This window comes from Pseudophryne corroboree, chromosome 9 (genome assembly GCF_028390025.1).
Source record: "Pseudophryne corroboree isolate aPseCor3 chromosome 9, aPseCor3.hap2, whole genome shotgun sequence".
In the NCBI taxonomy this organism is placed as follows: domain Eukaryota; kingdom Metazoa; phylum Chordata; class Amphibia; order Anura; family Myobatrachidae; genus Pseudophryne; species Pseudophryne corroboree.
The window spans coordinates 226,858,988-226,877,800 of record NC_086452.1 but is presented as its reverse complement, the minus strand read 5'-3'; the positions used below and the strand labels follow the sequence as shown (position 1 = coordinate 226,877,800).

At 46.3% G+C, this 18,813-nt stretch overlaps 1 protein-coding gene across 1 annotated transcript in view; it reads left to right on the top strand.

The window, feature by feature from the left end:
• KIF14 (kinesin family member 14) overlaps positions 1-18,813 on the top strand; it is a 292,379-nt gene that overhangs the window by 187,450 nt on the left and 86,116 nt on the right. Inside the window, exons 18-21 of the mRNA XM_063940137.1 lie at positions 8,197-8,349; positions 8,894-9,020; positions 11,218-11,311; positions 12,462-12,600. Coding sequence (XP_063796207.1) covers positions 8,197-8,349; positions 8,894-9,020; positions 11,218-11,311; positions 12,462-12,600 — 513 coding nt within the window. The remainder of the gene's footprint in view (positions 1-8,196; positions 8,350-8,893; positions 9,021-11,217; positions 11,312-12,461; positions 12,601-18,813) is intronic.

Here is an 18,813-nt window from a genome sequence, read left to right as displayed (position 1 = left end):
ACCTCTTGGACCAGTGGTCGGGCTCTCACCTTCACATGCACAAGAGGATACGCCTGTCTCCGAAAGCCAGGATTTCACTCCTCTGGTGGCTACAACTTCCGCACCTTCTGGAAGGCCGAAGGTTTGGAATTCAAGACTGGATCCTTTTAACCACAGATGCAAGTCTAAGAGGTTGGGGTGCAGTCGCTCTGGGGGAAACCTTTCAGGGAAGATGGTCGGATCAAGAATCCCTTCTCCCAATAAGCATCCTGGAACTCGGGGCCGTGTACAACGCCCTTCTGCAAGCAGCACACCTACAGGATCGGGCTGTTCAGGTGCAGTCTGACAATGTGACCACAGTGGCCTACATAAACCGATAAGGCGGAACGAAGAGCAGGGCTGCCATGTCAGAGGTGTCAAAAATCCTCCTCTGGGCAGAAAGGCACACGGTGGCGATGTTGGCAATCTTCATTCGCTTATCAAGACTTACCGCGGCTACGTTTGACGGCATGGTGGTTGAACGCCAGATCTTAGCTCGGAAAGGTATCCTGAGTGAGGTCATTCCCTGATACAGGCCAGGAAGGGGGTAACGTCTAAACATTACCATCGCATTTGGAAGAAATATGTTTCTTGGTGTGAAGCCAAGAAGTTTCCGGTGGTGAAGTTTCAACTTGGACGTTTTCTCCTTTTCCTGCAAGCAGGGGTGGATATGGGACTGAGATTGGGCTCCATCAACGTCCAGATCTCTGCTTTGTCCATCTTCTTCCAAAAACAATTGGCTGTCCTCTCTGAGGTTCAGACCTTTTTGAAAGGGGTTCTGCACATCCAGCCTCCCTTTGTGGCACCAACGGCACCCTGGGATCTTGATGTGGTGTTGCAGTTCCTGCAATCTGCTTGGTTTGAGCCTCTACAGGAAGCCAATCTCAAGTTTCTTACGTGGAAGGCGGTCACTTTGTTTGGCCTTGGCTTCTGCACGACACGTGTCGGAATTGGGGGCTTTATCTTGTAAAAGCCCCTATCTCAGTGGTTCCCAAACTTTTTTGAATCACGGCACCCTAGAGTATCAGAATTTTTTTCACGGCACCCCTAAGCCAATAGTTTCTTATTGAAAAATTTAGAAATAAATATTAAATTAAGTAAATTGTCTTTATATGTCATCCTTAGGGTACCTTATGTGGTGAGGGACAAGATTTGCTTCTGATTGTCAATATATTTTATGATTGGCAGCCATTAACACTGGTTTTGCTTTTTACATTGACCATGCAGAATTTGAATTGGTTCTGGACCACCAACCCAAGGCACCCCTCCAAGTGTCCCGAGGCACCCCAGGGTGCCACGGCACACAGTTTGGGAACCACTGCACTATCTGATTTTCCATGACGACAGGGCGGAACTTAGGACTCGTCCACAGTTCCTGCCTAAGGTTGTGTCGGCTTTCCATATCAACCAACCTATTGTGGTGCCAGTGGCTACTGACTCCTCAATTACTTCAAAGGCCTTGGATGTGGTGAGGACCTTGCAGATTTATGTGAAGATGATAGCTCGTCATAGGAATAGTGACTCTCTGTTTGTCCTCTATGATCCCAAGAAAATTGGTTGTCCTGCTTCTAGCAAAACAGAATGCAAGTTGCTCATATCAATTTGACAATATGCTTCAGGTGCTTGAAAGGGAGAGGTAATTCTAAGCAAGAAACAGGATGGGGATTAACCCCTGGTGTCCCCCAGCACACCAAACTATATGGGTAACATGACTTGAAAACCTACATATAATAGAAATCCAGAGGTCTTCGTTACATATATCTGCAGAAATATGGCAAAGCCACCAGGCCTCGACAAGGCTCCTCTGATGCTGGTGGTCCTAAACCTAATACTATATCTGGGCCTGGGGTGCAGAACCCCACAAACCGGCACAGGCCAGCCACCCCAGGGCAGCACACATGTGAGAAGGTAAAGTGTTAGTATGTGTTAAAGGGAACACAAAATCTGTATACAAAAAGTGATACACTAGTGACGGTGTAATTAAAAGACCTAAAGGAATAATAACAGTGTTAAGTGGGGTGCTAAATAAATATAATAGTGTGCTACCCCACAGCAGCCCAGCCACTCCAATCAGGGGGAACTGCACCCCAGACCCATCTCCAGTACTAATAATAATAATAATAATAATAATAGCCCTTCTGGGTCATACTAAATATAGTGCCACATGATAATGGCACCTAACAGATATACCCAAATTGAGAGCTAACTTACCTGGAGCCACCCCTGGGATCTCCATATGGCACTGCTTCTAAGCAGTCGATGTCACGCTGTATCAGATTCACTATCCAACATGCTTATTCCACGGCAGGATTGCAGTGTCCTAAATCTGTAAAGGCCTACTCTACTCGTAAAGTGGGCTCTTCCTGGGCGGCTGCCCGGGGTGTCTCGGCTGTACAACTCTGCCGAGCAGCTACTTGGTCTGTGTCGAACACGTTTGCCAAGTTTTACAAGTTCGATACTTTGGTCTCTGATGACCTCAAGTTTGGTCAAGCAGTGTCGCAGGAGCCTCCGCGCTCTCCCTCCCATACTGGGAGCTTTGGTACATCCCCATGGTACTAATATGGACCCCAGCATCCTCTAGGACGTAAGAGAAAAGAGGATTTTGGTTCCCTACCGGTAAATCCTTTTCTCGTAGTCCGTAGAGGATGCTGGGCGCCCGCCCAGCGCTGCGTTTTCCTGCTTTGGTTTTATGGTTCAGTACTGCCTGGTTCCTAGGTAAGTTCTGTGTTATTTCCTCTTTCAGCCATTGCTGAATTGTTCCGGCATGTTAGCCGGATTTGTATGTTTTGTGAGCTGGTATGAATCTCGCCGCTATCTGTGTAATTCCTTCTCTCGAAGTATGTTGTCTCCTCGGGCACAGTTTCTAGACTGAGTCTGGTAGGAGGGGCATAGAGGGAGGAGCCAGCCCACACTTATAAACTCTTAAAGTTCCAATGGCTCCTGGTGGACCCGCCTATACCCCATGGTACTAATATGAACCCCAGCATCCTCTACGGACTACGAAAAAAAGGATTTACCGGTAGGTAACCAAAATCCTATTTTACTGCATTCTGACCATTTAGTAGACCTACTGGTCTTCGCCAGGAAAAAAGTTCTCCCTATCTAAAAAGATGGTAGCTCGTTATCCTCTCCTTTCTGAGTTGTGTAACAAATGGGAAAATTCACTGCTGAGGGTTTCACATGTCACCAGTCTCTTGGGTGTCATCTACCCTACCTGTCACCACTGTCACCTCACTGAAGGAACCGACAGATAAGCACGTGGAGGGTTGCTTGAAGACTTTTTACTCCCTTACAGGTGCTGTACATAGACACACAATATCAGCCTCATGGGCTGCAAAAGGAATTGAAGTATGGGTTCTGGCATTAGAGGAAGAGCTGCCTCAGGATATATCTGACACTGCCAGACAATACCTGTCTCGCATTACTGCCGCTGCCTATTACTTTCAGGAGGCGTCCTCTGAGGTGGGTGTGTTGGCGGCCAAGGCATCGACTACGTCCATCCTGGCTCGCCGTATTCTGTGGTTGAGGTCGTGAAAGGTGGACCTGGACTCCAAAAAGACTTTTGGAGGTACTCCTTTTTAATGGAGGCATCCTATTTGGGGAAGATCTCAATAATGTTGTGACTGACTTAGCGGCTGCTAAGACTGCATTTTTTCCGAATACTAATCCTCCTGCATAGGAGGCAAAAGGTACCACTTTTCGCTCCTTTCAGCCTCAAGGGAAAGCAAAGGGTCAGGCATACCCGAGACAATCTCGTGCTCCCAAAACCACTAAGCCCATGGCAAAACAATCCTGGGCTGCCCGTCAGCCTGCATCTTAACACGGCAAGCTTGCTGCATGACGGGGCGGGCCTGCCCTTGGGGGACCCCAGGGTTGGAGGCTGACTTCTGCGATTCACCCAGGTCTGGTTAAAGACCACTTCAGAAGTATGGGTGGGAGAAGTTGTCTCTCACAGGTACGCAGTCTCTTTCAAGAGACGTTTTCCTCGCCAGTTCTGCACAATGGTTATTCCTTCGGATCCGTTGAAGGCGCAAGCTCTACAACTGGTTGTGCGTTCCCTCCTGGATACAGGAGTAATAGTGCCGGTACCTCTGTCCCAGAGAGGCAGAGGATACTACTCGACCCTGTTTCTAGTCCCGATACCCAATGTGTCCTTCCGGCCTATACTCAACCTCAAATCATTGAACAAGTTTGTGAGAGTGTCCAAGTTCCGTATGGAAACACTGCGCTCAATTGTACTGGCCATGGAACCCAGAGACTATATGGTATCCTTGGATATACAAGATGCTTACCTGCATATACCTATTGCCATATCGGATCAGCAATATCTGCGATTTGCTATTGGCATCCTTCACTATCAATTCCAGGCTGTGCCGTTTGGACTGGCCACGGCCCTCGGATCTTCACCAAGGTTATGGCCGTGATGACTGCTCATCTCTGTCGCCAGGGAGTAAGGATCTTGCCGTATCTGGACGACCTACTGATTCTCCCACGATGTCCTCCTCAGTCATCTGCAACTGAAGGTAAACTCCCTACAAGCCCACGGGTGGCTCAGCAACTGGAAGAAGTCCTTGCACGTCCCTGCTCAGAGCATGATGCACCTGTGGCACTGCTGGACACACACAGTCAATGGCTGTTTCTGTCTCCAGAGAAGGTCCTGAAACTTCAGGACAGGATCAGAGACTTCCTCTCTCGCCCAAGAGTGTAGATACACTCGGCGATACAAGTACTAGGCCTCATGATGTCTGCTTTTAACATGGTAGAGTACGCTCAGTTTTATTCCCGCCCTCTGCAGAGGTTAATCCTTTCCAAGTGGGACGGCCTGCCTCATCAGATTAGGTCTCACATGATCTCCTTTACTCTGGAGGTTCGTCTGTCGCTGACCTGGTGGCTACATGACCAGCAGTTGAGCAGCGGCTGTCCCTTCTGGGTCCTACTGACTACGGACGCCAGTCTGAGGGGTTGGGGCGCAGTGTTGGAGCAACACTCTTTCCAGGGTAGGTGGACCAAGGAGGAATCACTCCTCCCGATAAACATTCTGGAACTGCGGACAGTGTTTAACGCTTTGTCTCTCGCCCTACCTCTGATACAGAATAGGCCTGTTCAAGTACCGTCAGACACCGCCACCACGGTGGTGTACATAAACAATCAAGTAGTGTTCCTTCTAGGCTGTTTCAGCAGGGTGCTGCACCCTGCCCATTTCTGAAATGTGAAAAAACAGCCTGCCCTTTTTCAGTGCACCCTGCAGGACCATAAATCGCACCCTTGTATACAGAATGCAACAGTCAGAGTGTATGTTACAATGTGGTTGTCTACTCCTTGTTCACCTCTGAAATTGGAAACAATTTCTATCCTTATTGAAATGGATGGCAGAGGAGGCACTGTAAGTGGCATCACTGCTGTGGCTGCCATCATAACACAGCACTTTGATATAGAGAGAGATAACAGGGTAAGCAGTGAGCATGTACTGCTTACACTATTTCCTTAGTAGAAGAACAGACTTTTATTTTGTACCTATACTGTATATTTTAACCCTCTGCTTAACTTTTCTGTTTTATAACACATAAGGATTATAACTACTTCAGCAGTGGAGGAGACATTTATTATTATGTATATACTGTAGCCGTTCTTTCAAGAAGACTGGACAAATATAGTATTTTCTCAGTACAGATGTTGGGTGTTACATGGGTGTCCTATATGTATGTAGGGGTAAATGATACATTAAGGGGAAAATATATGTATAAAAACTATAAACATATGCGCTATGCTTTGTGCGCAAAGCGTCATCTCAAAAATGTGCCCTTCAAAATGAAAATGTGCACAATGATCAGCACCCTGCCCTAAAAAAAATCCTAGAATGAACAATAATCAAGACGGCACTCGAAGCCGCATGGCAATGATGGAAGTGTCAAAAATCCTTTGTTGGGCGGAACGCCATCTGCCAGCAATATCGGCAGTGTTCATTCATGGAGTCCTCAACTGGGAAGCGGATTTCCTCTGTCATCAGGACGTGCATCCCGGAGAGTGGAGTCTTCATCAAGAAGTCTTTCAACTCCTGGTGGACAAGTGTGGTCTACCAAATGTAGACCTGATGGCGTCTTGACACAATCACAAAGTTCCGGTCTTTGGATCAAGAACCAGGCATCCTCAAGCAAAATTCGTGGATGCACTGGCAATTCATGGACCTTTCGGCTGCCCTATGTGTTCCGTCCAATGTCACTCCTGCCCAGGGTACTGCAGAAGTTCAAACAAGGAGGAGGAAAACTACTTCTAGTCGCTCCAGCGTGGCCCAGACGGCATTGGTTCTCAGACCTATAGGATAGCGCGTCCTCTTCTACTTCCTCATCGCCCAGACCTCCTTGTTCAGGGCCCTTGTGTCTACCCAGATCTGGCCAGACTGGCTTTGACGGTGTGGCTCTTGAAGCTTCACTCCTGAGGGCCAAAGGATTCTCAGAGGCGGTTATCCAAGCTATGCTGAAGGCCCGCAAACCGGCTTCTGCGCGGATTTATTATAGGGTCTGGAATTCTTACTTCACCTGGTGTTCTGCTAAGAATTACGATGCTTACAAATTCAGTACTTCCAGACTTCTTGCTTTTTTGCAACAAGGCCTCAACTTAGGCCTTCCTCTGGCTTCCCTCAAGGTTCATATCTCTGCCTTGTCGGTTTGGTTTCAGAGAAAAATTGACGTTCATACTTTCTCTCAGGGTGTTTTACGGATTCAGCCTCCCTATGTCCCTCCTGTGGCTCCATGGGATCTGTCTGTCTGTTCTGAATGCCCTGCAAAAGTCTCCATTTGAACCTCTTGAGTTGGAGGACTTTAAATGGCTCACGGTCAAGGTCCTGTTCCTACTGGCTATTGTCTCTGCTAGAAGGGTGTCAGACCTAGGCGCTTTGTCCTGTCATCCACCCTTTCTGATATTTCACCGTGACTAGGCAGTTCTTAGAACTCGCCCTGGTTATTTGCCTAAGGTGGTGTAATCTTTTCACATTAACCAAGCGATTGTAGTTCCGCCCTTCATCTCTTCTGGTTTGTCATCCAAAGAGCGGTCTTTGGATTTGGTACGGGCTCTCCATGTTTACGTAGAGAGGACTGCCTCTATTAGGAGGTCAGATACCCTTTTTGTACTTTTTGCTTTTCACAAACGTGGCTGGCCGGTGAACAAGCAAACATTGGCCAGATGGATTAGAATGATGATTGCACAAGCATATGCACAGGCTGATCTTCCAGCTCCTGCTGCTATTAAAGCCCATTCTACTCTGTCTGTTGGACCTACTTGGGCAGCCCGCCGAAGCACATCCGCTGAACAATTGTGCGAGGCGGCTACATGGTCTTCATTGAACACGTTCATTAAAATCTATGCCTTTGATACTTCCGCCTCACAGGATGCTTCCTTTGGATGCCGGGTTCTCATACCCGTTACGGTGTGTCCCCTCCCATGAGGAACTGCTTTAGGACATCCCCAATGTTTCCCTGTGTAAACCAATGTACCCCGCTGCAGAAAAGGAGATTTATGGTAAACTTACCATTGTTAAATCTCTTTCTGCGAGGTACATTGGTTCCACAGGGCGCCCGCCCTGACGCACCTAGCTTCTATAGGTTTGTATGGCATTAGCCGCTAGTCCCTTCTCCTGTCGTGAGAACATGGTTCTATGTGACTAACATCTACCTTCTCTTTTACCTGCTCCTGCGTTGGACTGGTTTACGAAACTGAGCTCACAGTGCCTGGAGGCGGGGTTATAGAGGATGCCCCACAATGTGTCCTGGGATAGTCTAAAGCTTTTGCCTGTTGGTGCCTGGATCAAGGTCCATCTCTACACCCTTATGTTTCCCTGTGGAACCAATGTACCTCGCAGAAAGAGATTTAACAATGGTAAGTCTACCATAAATCTCCTCCTTTTTGGTCTAAATTGTAGATATTTTGATGAATAAAATCCTTGTCTACAAATAAATATAAAAAAAACTTATGGTTCAATAAATTCTATAAAGATAATGTATGTAGCGACCCTCGCAGACATACAGCAGAATCCCAATTTCACCACATGCAGATCAGTTTCACATTCCAACATGCTGCTTTGATGCATTTCCCAGGGGTGCAGCTTGGTGCAGCAGGAAGTGGCAACTGGTTTATGCATTGTAATGTAACATTCTGTACTGATTACTGTTATTATCTAAATAGAAAGAGGAGAGTCTGAGGAAGCAGCAGCAGGAGATGAGTAGTCAAAGAGCAGCTAGTAAGATCCAGGAGCTGGAGGAGGTGAAGATGCACCTTCAGCAGGAGGTCCATATCAACAAAAAGCGACTGGAAATGGAGGCTATTGCAACCAAACAGGTAAGGAATATAACTGATTCAGAGTAGGCTAAGGTTCTTGACAGACTGTTTTGAGTACAGCTACCTTTCACTCCCAATGAAGGAAAAGTGTATGATGGTCAGCTCTCTCAGTAAATGGCTGGGGATGGAGGTAAAATGAAATGCTTCAAGTATTTATGGCAATAGTTGGCTGACTTAATTTTCTATTATGTTCAATGATAATTCAGGATATCGGTTAAGGAGGCCTAATGTTAGGTCAATTTGGGTGAGAGCTCCAACAATCTTTATTTGTATGTCTCCTTACACCTCCTAAGCACAGATTAAATCCTATTTATTAGATCCTGATCATTGGCATGAGCTGAAATGCTTAGTAAAGAAATTGATGCAAATGTGGTTTGCCCTCTAAAAATACAACCGCAAAAGTGTGTAATTTCCATTTATTTGGTCATGCCTTCATGCTGGTAAATGCGAGTTGTCCACACCTTCACCAATGATGCGTGTATTCAATATTACAAGCATAAAATTGTTTTATAAAGGCCCAGCTGTTTTCTGTCTCTTCGTACAGGCATTAGAAGACCACAAGATTAGACATGCCAAGATTCTGCAAGCTCTAGAAGACGAGAAACAAAAAATTGCTAAAGAAGTGCAGATGCTTCAGCAAGAGAAGAATATCAGTGGCAGGAATGCATCTGGTGAGTACTTGAAACATACCTGTGATCTTTGGCAGAACCGTGCTGTACTCTCCTCTCCAATGTGGAAAGCTATTTAGTAATGTACCCTCTGCAGTTTGCTGATATGCCTGTATATAACACTGTGGTACTGATGCAGAATTGCATGCATGTCCGTTTTACGGAATGGTCTTTCCATTTGTAGCAGAGTGCATATAACTATGAGGAATTGAGACGCAGATCCACTTGTGGCTGATTGGGCGTAACTGGTTGGTAACAGGGTTTTTGCACATGAGCTAAGCTGAGTGTGGGCGTGTCATGGGCATGTAGTCAGAGTTGTGGGCTCTGCTGAGTTGTTCTTATACAGAGGTCTGTCTGATTTTCAGATGGGTCTCTTGCACAAGTATAGGGCCTGTGTAAATGTGTGCTGCTAATGATGACCAGTGTTTCCACAAGTGGATGGTTTAGGAATAATGCTGTTGCACTGATACCTGCAACTTCATATACGGACATATATCTGCATTTTAATTGGTACAGTTTGATTGCGTTTGCGGCCAACTTGCATGCAACTCTGAATCAGTCTCTTGTGCACACTGACGTGGTGGTCTAATGAAGTTTAATATGGCAACTCAAGTGGACCTGAAAACTGCTACATCGTTGTACTGTATAAGTATATGCATTTGGTACAATTGCATTGGGAGTAGTCTGTGAAGACTAGATGCTGCAAACCTGCACAACTCTGAAAAGCATAGTGTAGAGGGTGGTACAGTAAACCTATGATCTCACACATTTAAGTTACATCACACAACCACTGTGCATTATTGAGCAAAATATCCATGAAATATCTAATCTGTTTAAGGCTAAGTCTATCCGTCTTTTAACAATACGTGGAAGCAGACGCTGCTAATGGGGGGATGTTGATTCTGTATCTTGCATCACTTGAGTAGTGTAAAGCCAGAACTAAGATATTTGTTTGACCTAAGATACTATTTAGGACACAATGCTTTCATCTGAAATACCTCCTAAATAAAAACATTACAAATACTGTGTCTGTCACTGTCATCTGAGGGGGTCTTAAAGTCCATAAGTTTCTTGCTATTAAGAGTACCATAAAGCATAGACACCTTGTTGACTAGTAAATAGCTAAGGCTGTGTTTTTGGAACAACGTAGGTTGTTGGGAGTCTATCATTAGCATTCTCCTAGACTGTGGAGAGATTAACTTGAGAGTTGGTAACTGCCTGTTTAAAGAAACAAGACATTTTTGACACATGGCATATACTATCTTCAGACATTTATTGTGGCACAGAACACTTTGAGATGGAACATTTCATAGTATAACTATAGGGTGTGCTTTTCTTTATTATTTACCTAGATTGTCATAGATAATTATGTTCTCTAGCTGTTCAAATAGGGCTATGCCAACCAGCTGTGTTAAGGTGGGTACACACTAATAGATATATCTGCAGATCAATTGATCTGCAGATATATCTATGGACGGATCGGGCAGTGTGCTGTACATACACACTGCCCGATCCATCGGGGACTGACGTCATGAACTGGGCGGGCGTGTACACACGCCCGCCCAGTTCAGCTGTCAATCACCGCCGGCCGCCGCAGCATGTGTACGGGCGGTCGGCCGACCGCCCCGTACACACACAGCGACACGCCAATATATCGGTAGATATATTGGCCGTCGGCTGTGCTGCGCGGCCGACGCTATACGTCTGTGAACGACGGAGTTCACAGACGTATCGGCCGTACACACACTGGCCGACGGACCCGCGATATATCGGCCGTTCAAGGGAACGACCGATATATCGACCAGTGTGTACGGGCCTTTAGTTACCTAATGTCTTTCAGCTTAAGCACGCCATACCAGTAGCTACTGCCACTGAGTGTAGTTAACTGATACAACTGGTGAAGAGGAATGTCCCTATACCAGTTTTCTCATAGCTTAAATTGATTGACAACTTGGGCTAACCATGAACGGAGATAATTAGTTGTTGAATACATCAACATAGATAGTGTATCCAATGAGCAAAACTAGTGGAGCTTATATAGATGTTATCTTCTGAATTAGTATATTTACAAATAAAGTGTAATCACCTGTTCTATTGTCTAAAGACCTAAACAGGAAATTTGTTCATTGGCACAAAGGAATTGGTATTATTGTTTAGTGTATACACAGTACTAACTAATACTATCTATTTACTCTTCTAGTTAATCCAACATGGAACTCCTTGAAGCTCTCGGTGATGATTCAGGAAGCAAATACCATCAGCGCCAAGCTTCGGAAACACACTGTGTTCAGTAGGTAAGTGTACTATGTTATCTCTAGCGATGGCAGTCAAGCTCTCATTGCTACAGATTTTCAGGACATTAAACACCTTTTATAAAGTACCTTTATGTTCTTGAGGCTTTTCCAAATATATTACATTAACTGTCCAATAAACTGAAAAAATGAATGTCAGGCCGTATTCAGCTTTATTATAAGCATAAATTGAAGCTTGCAATCAGTGAAAGCCTGTGAGACGCTAACTAGATGGTGGACAAAATGAACCACATGTTATTTGCATGCTGCAGCTATGATAATGTAACATAGTAAATATTACATTTCATATGAGCTGGTGATATGATATCCCAAGAATTCTGGGTAAAGTTTTCAGATCTTTGAGATTTGTAGTATTCTATTTGTGAAATACTAAGAAGTAATTCCTATATACAGGTATACGTGCTGATTTCGAGCCATGGTTTTAAACCAAATTAGGATTCAATCAATGCCAGATATATTCATAAGATACTCAGCTGGGCCTGGTGCCCCTGCTGTGCACTTTAATGTAGTTGACTCTGCATCCACAAAATGGTGGAGTCTCAGAAGATGCTTTGAGTCCAAATTGTGGCTCTAGGGAGTCATTCAGATCTGTTCGCTGCGGTGTGTTTTCGGACAGCGGGCGATCAGATCCGAACTGCGCATGCGTATGCACCGCTGCAACGGCCATTGGTGCCCTGCGACGGGATGGTACAAAGGATCTATTCGCACGGGCGTTCGCAAGGAGATTGACGGGAAGAGGCCGTTTGTGGGTGTCAACTGACCGTTTTCAAGGAGTGTCCGGAAAAACGCAGGCGGGATCAAGCGTTTTCAGGGAGGGTGTCTGATGTCCGCTCCGGTACCGATCAGCTTGTTCTTATCGCACTGGAATTCCTGGGCTGCGCAGAGACTGCACAAAATCAGTTTGTGCAGCTCTGCTACAGATGCGATCGCAGACTTGCACAGCGAAAACCCACTCCCCCTCTAGGCGGCGACTATCTGATCGCAGGGCAGCACAAAAATGCAGCCCAGCAATCGGATCTGAATGACCCCCCTAGTCTTGTAGTACAAAATCTAGGTAACATTAATCAGGTGTATATACATTTTTTAAATATACACACTAAACATCTGATTTTTATTTTTTATTTTTTTTCAGACGTGATGTGACGAATAAAGAAAACCTGCCTGGAAATGCTTTAGAAATCCAGGTCAAAAATATCAAGCTGGGCATCGTAATGTTCTGGAGCGTGGAGAAATTTGAGTATAAACTGGCTGCCATGAAGGATTTGTATGAGGTAACTGGCAATACGGAAACCATAGATTTCAGGTGCTTAGGATCTCACTTGATGATCTTCTACACATACACAGATGAAGATTCCATAATGGCATTGCCAGCTCATACAATGTGTGATCTTGGGCAATGTCTTTATAAATGATGCAATGAAGAAAGGGAACTGGATTGCTGAGCAAGGAATTCAAAATATACCTAAATTATTCCAAAGACCTGCATCTCCTCACACTCAAAACCTTGGAGTGCAGTTCAGACTGGCGATAATGAGAGAATGGATAAGGGTTTTGTTAATGTCATGAGTGAGAGGGGCATATTCTGGAAATGTTTTGACAGAGGAGCATGGGGCTGGGTATGGGGAGTAAAGCTGAGGGTGGAGTTACTGATGACACCAATGCAGCAGGTTTGGTGAGCAGGCTCAACCGTGAGGTAGATCAGGAGGTGGGGATGGGTAATGACACCAAGGAAGTGATTTATCAGACCTTCTAAAGAGGACACATGATGGTGTTGCCCATAGCAGCCAACCAGATTCCAGCTATCCTTTTATCTAGTACAGTGTTTCCCACACCCTGTTCTCATGGCCCACCCACAGACCAGGTACTAATGATATGTATCAATTAGCTTTAATTATTACTTAAGTCAGTTTGATTCACATTCCTGTGCTAAAGCTGATATATTCCTAATGACTGAACTGTAAGTGGGCTATGAGTACTGGGTTTGGGAAACACTGATCTTATGCATTCTCTAAAATGACAGCTAAAATCTGATTAGTTGCTGTGACAATATACGTCCAGTTTTTCTAATTAGAAGGCTGATAAATAATCGTTCTGGTAAAACTGACCATTGATAACGCTATTTCTCCTAAGTCCACAGGATAACATTGGGATATGATGACGTGACAGTGGATTTGCACCAAATGGTCAAAGCTTTCGGCCTCCCAGCATGCAACGGGCCCGTCCATATATCCCTGGCTCAGGCAAATCAGTTGTTTTCCCAAAGCTTAAGGCAGGAGCATCATAGAAATCCCTAATCAGTCGAGAAGAACACACATGCACACCCTTCCGTACAAGAAGGAAGAGGTTAGTGAGTAAAAAGGATCCTCAAATCAGGTGCATCAGGGTGGGATCCCTGTGGATCCTGTGGACTTAGGAGAAATAGCATTATCAATGGTAAATTCTTACCATAATGATTATTTTTCCGGCAGGGTCCACAGGTTATCCACAGGATAACATTGGAATGTCCCAAAGCAATTTAGCGGTGGGGATGCTCCTGATTGGACAGGAGAATCCTTCACCCGAATTCAGCGTCCTGAGAGGCAGAGGTATTCACGGCATAATGTCTAATGAATGTGTTAATGGAAGATCATGTGACTGCCTTACATATCTGTTCTGCAGAAGAACCACGTTGTGCTGCCCATGATGGACCTACATTATGAGTAGAGTCATTAGCTGGAACAGGGAGATCAGCTCGAGAGTATGCTTCTGAAATTGTCATCCGAGGCCACCTCGCCAGTGTCTGCTTATCAGCAGGCCATCCTCTCTTGTGAAATCCGTATGTAGACACCACCTTAGGAAGATACCCAGATTTGGTTCTGAGAACCGCTCTATCTGGATAAAAATCAGAAAGGAGGGTAATATAACAATGACCCTAAATCTGAAACTCTTCTAGCTGAAACAATAGCCAGTAGAAAGAGAACTTTACCTGTCAACCATTTAAGATCCACTTGTTTAAGTGGTTCAAATGGGGCAACTTGAAGGGCCTTTAGGACTAAATTTAAGTCCCAAGGCACTCTAGGAGGAACAAAAGGAGGTTGAATGTGCAGCATTCCCTGGAAAACAGTGTGCACATCTTGTAGGTTAGCAATTTTCTTTTGGAACCTAACAGTCAATGCTGACACTTGTACTCTCAAGGAAGCCATCCGTAAAGCTTTGTCCATTCCTGCCTGAAGGAATGCTAAGACTCTGGAAACTGGAAGCCCTAGGGTCAAATTTCCAGTCACTACACCATTGAATATAGGCTTGCCATATTCGGTGATAAATACGAGCTGAGGAAGGTTTCCTTGCTCTGAGCATAGTTTGTATTACCTGTTGTGAGAATCCTCTTGCTTTCAGGATGGAAGTCTCAAGAGCCACGCCATCAAAGACAGTCGATACAAGTGCTTGTGATAGCATGGACCCTGAGACAGTAGATCTGGACGTTGAGGGAATAGGAATGGAGCATCCATCGACATCCTCTGCAGATCTGTGTACCAATGTCTTCTGGACCAATCCGGAGCTATTCGTATCACAGCGCACCTTCCATGTTTTGCCTTTCGCATCACCCTGGGTAATAGGGCGATTGGTGGAAATACATAAGCCAGACGAAATTCCCATCTCACTGACAGGGCATCCACAAAGATCGCTTTGGGATCCTTTGTTCTTGACCCGTATGCAGGAACTTTGTTGTTCTGACGGGACGCCATGAGATCTATCTCCGACAACCCCCACTTGGCTACCAGAGTCTGGAAGACCTCGGGGTGTAAAGCCCATTTGTTTGCATGAATGGCGTGTCGACTGAGATCCGTTTCCCAGTTTAGGACTCCCGGAACGAACACTGGACAAGGCTGAAAGATGAAGTTCTGCCCACTTAATTGTGTGACTAACCTCCTTTATTGCATTCTGGCTGTGAGTTCCTTCCTGATGGTTGAGGTACGCTACTGCCATTGCATTGTCCGAGCGGATTTGGACTGGTTTCCCCTGAAGGATGTCCTTTTCCTGAATAAGTACCATATATATGGCCCGAAGTTCCAATATATTTATTGGCAGGCAACTTCTTTCCTCGGTCCACTGCCCCTGGAAGCACCACCTTCCTGACACCACTCCCCAGCCCTGGAGATTGGTATCCGTTGTCAGAATTTCCCAATCTGATATCCAAAAGGGTCACCCTTTGTCCACATGGGATGTCTGTAGCCACCAGGCTAATGACCTCCTTACTTCCAGAGGAAGGACCATAGTCTGTGTTTTTATTGTCTGATGAAAACCATTCCATTTGGAAAGGATCAGATGTTGCAGAGGCCTCGAATGGAACTGAGCATACTCTACCACGTCGAATGTTGACACCATCAACCCCATCACACGCATTGTGACGTGAATGGATACCCTTTGACTTTGTAGCAGCTCCTGAACCCTTGACTGAACCTTGAATATTTTGTTCAGAGGTAAAAATACTCTCTGAAGCACAGCCCCCAAATGAATCATCCATTGTGACGGAACCAGGGACGACCTTGTTCAATTTATGAGCCAACCGTGTCTCTGTAAACAAGCTATTGTCTGTTGCAGATGACACTGAAGCAATTCCTGAGACTCTGCCAGGATTAATAAGCTTTCGAGGTATGGAATAATCCTTATCCCCTGCTGATGGAGATAAGATGACATCACCACCATATTTTTGGTAAATACTCTGGGAGCTGTGGCCAGTCCAAATGGTAGGGCCTGAAACTGAAAATGATGCTGGAGGATAGCAAATTTGAGATCGCGCTGAAGGGGCAGTGCTATAAGAACATGTAGTTAAGCATCCTGGATATCCAGGGATACCATAAAATACTCCGGCTCCATGGCCATTACCGCATAACCGTGAGATACCGCTTCTTGCACCCAGGCATCTGTAGTAGATTGCTGCCAGACCTGTGCAAACTGATGAAGTCGGCCTCCCACCCTGGGGTCCCGCAGGTGGATACCCACACCATCAGGGTAATGGCTTATCTTCTAATTTGGAAGCCAGTCTTCTGGTAGCCCAATGCTTTTTAGTCTTACTAGACTTGTCAGATTGAGACTGTTTGCTATAACCCTTTTTCTCTTATGTCCTAGAGGATACTGGGGTTCCATTTAGTTCTATGGGGGTATAGACAGGTCCACTAAAAGCCATGGGCACTTTAAGAATTTGATAGTGTGGGCTGGCTCCTCCCTCTATGCCCCTGCTACCAGACTCTGTTTAGAAAATGTGCCAGGAGGAGCCGTTCATGCTTATGGAAGCTCCTGAAGAGTTTTCTGCATTTATTTTCAATGTTTGTTATTTTCAGGCAGGGCTGGATGGCACCAGCCTGCCTGATTCGAGGGACTTAGGAGGGTGAACGGCCCAACCACTTGAAGGGTTAATGGTCCTGTTACCCTCTGACAGGACACTGAGCTCTTGAGGGAACTATTCGCAAGCCCCACCACGGCGAGCGTACATTCCCGCAGCACGCCGCCACCCTTAACAAAGCCATAAGAATGAAGAGTAGTGAGTACTAAGCCGTCGTCCCGGTTAGCGGGACACCGGCCATTATGGCGGCATGAGGGTAGGAGACGCATGCAGAGCCGGAGCAAACCACTCAGCAAAGGGATGCAGTGCAGGGAGGCGCCAGGAATGGAGAGGCGCTCTCCCTGCTCTGCATTCCTGTACTGAGCTGATGTCCCCCGGCAGCTGCTGCGCCTATCACACTCTGAAAGGCAGCAGGGGCAGCGCCAGCAGCATGAAGACTCCTCTCCCCTTCCCCTGTGTCAGTGCAATGTGCTGACCTAAAAGGGGGCGGAGCTACACAGAACTGGGGGCGGGGCGGGCTACACGGGACCAGGCTGAACAGGAGGATGATCTGCTTTGGCCTGCCAGACTTCCTTAGGTAAGAGGATTGAAAGAGTGAGTGAGTGAAAGTGTGTGTGTGTGTGTGTGTGTATGTATGTATGTGTAATATATGTGTGACTGTGTATGTGTGTGTGTCTGTGTGTGTGTGTCACTGTGCTGCATATTGTGTGTAAGCGTCACTGCTACAGGGAGCCTTATGTGTGTAAGCGTCACTGGTGCAGGGGGCGTTGCGTGTTTGTAAGAGCCACTGCTACAGGGGGTGTTGCATGTTTAAGCGTCACTGGTGCAGGGGGCGTTGTGTGTTTGTAAGCGTCACTGCTACAGAGGGTGTTGCGTGTGTAAGCGTCACTGCTACAGGGGGCATTACGTGTGTAAGCGTCACTGCTACAGGGGGAGTTACGTGTGTAAGCATCATTGGTACAGGGGGGTGATAGGGAATATAGATTGTAAGCTCCACTGGGGCAGGGACTGATGTGAATGGCCAATTCTCTGTTAAGCGCTGCGGAATATGTGTGCGCTATATAAATACCTGGTAATAATAAATATTACGTGTAGTGTCACTGGTAAAGGGGGCAATGCGTATGTAAGCGTCACCGCTACAGGGGGCATTACGTGTGTACACTGCGTTACATGTGTAAGGTCACTAATATGGGGGACGTTACGTGTGTAAGCATTACTGGTACTGGGATGTTACGTGTGTAAGCCACACTACTATAGGGGGCACTATGTGTGTAAGCGTCACTGGTACAGGAGGCGTTACGTGTGTAAGCGTCACTGCTACAGGGGGCGTTACGTGTGTAAGCATCATTGGTACAGGGGGGTATTATGTGTAGTGTCACTGGTAAAGGGGGCAATGCGTATGTAAGCGTCACCGCTACAGGGGGCATTACGTGTGTACACTGCGTTACATGTGTAAGCGTCACTAATACGGGGGGCTTTGCGTATGTAAGCATCACTACTATAGGGAGCATTACGTGTGTAAGCGTCACTGGTACAGGGGGGCGTTACACGTGTAAGCGTCACTGGTACAGGGGGGGCGTTCCGTGTGTAAGCGTCACTGGTACAGGGGGCGTTACATGTGTTTGCTGTGTTACGTGTGTAAGCGTAACTAATACAGGGGACGTTACGTGTGTAAGCGTTACTGGTACTGGGATGTTACGTGTTGTAAGCCACACTACTATAGGGGGCACTATGTGTGTAAGCGTCACTGGTACAGGAGGCGTTACGCGTGTAAGCGTCACTGGTACAGGGGGCGTTACGTGTGTATGCGTCACTGGTACAGGGTGGCGTTATGTGTGTAGGCGTTACGTCATTGGTAAAGTGGACGTTACGTGTGTAAGCATCACTGGTACAGGGGGGCGTTACGTGTGTAAGCGGCACTGGTACAGGGGGCGTTACGTGTGTAAGCATCACTGGTACAGGGGGCGTTACGTGTGTAAGCGGCACTACTACAGAGAGCATTATGTGTATACGTGTCACTGCTTTGTAAAGTATGGGAGGGCGCAAATTTATAGTTTGCAGGAGGGCGCCGAACACCCTAGCACCGGTCCTGGACGCACGGCTTCTAACCTGGGCCTTCACTATGAGAGAATCCAGCAGGTCACCAGCACCATTTTCCCTC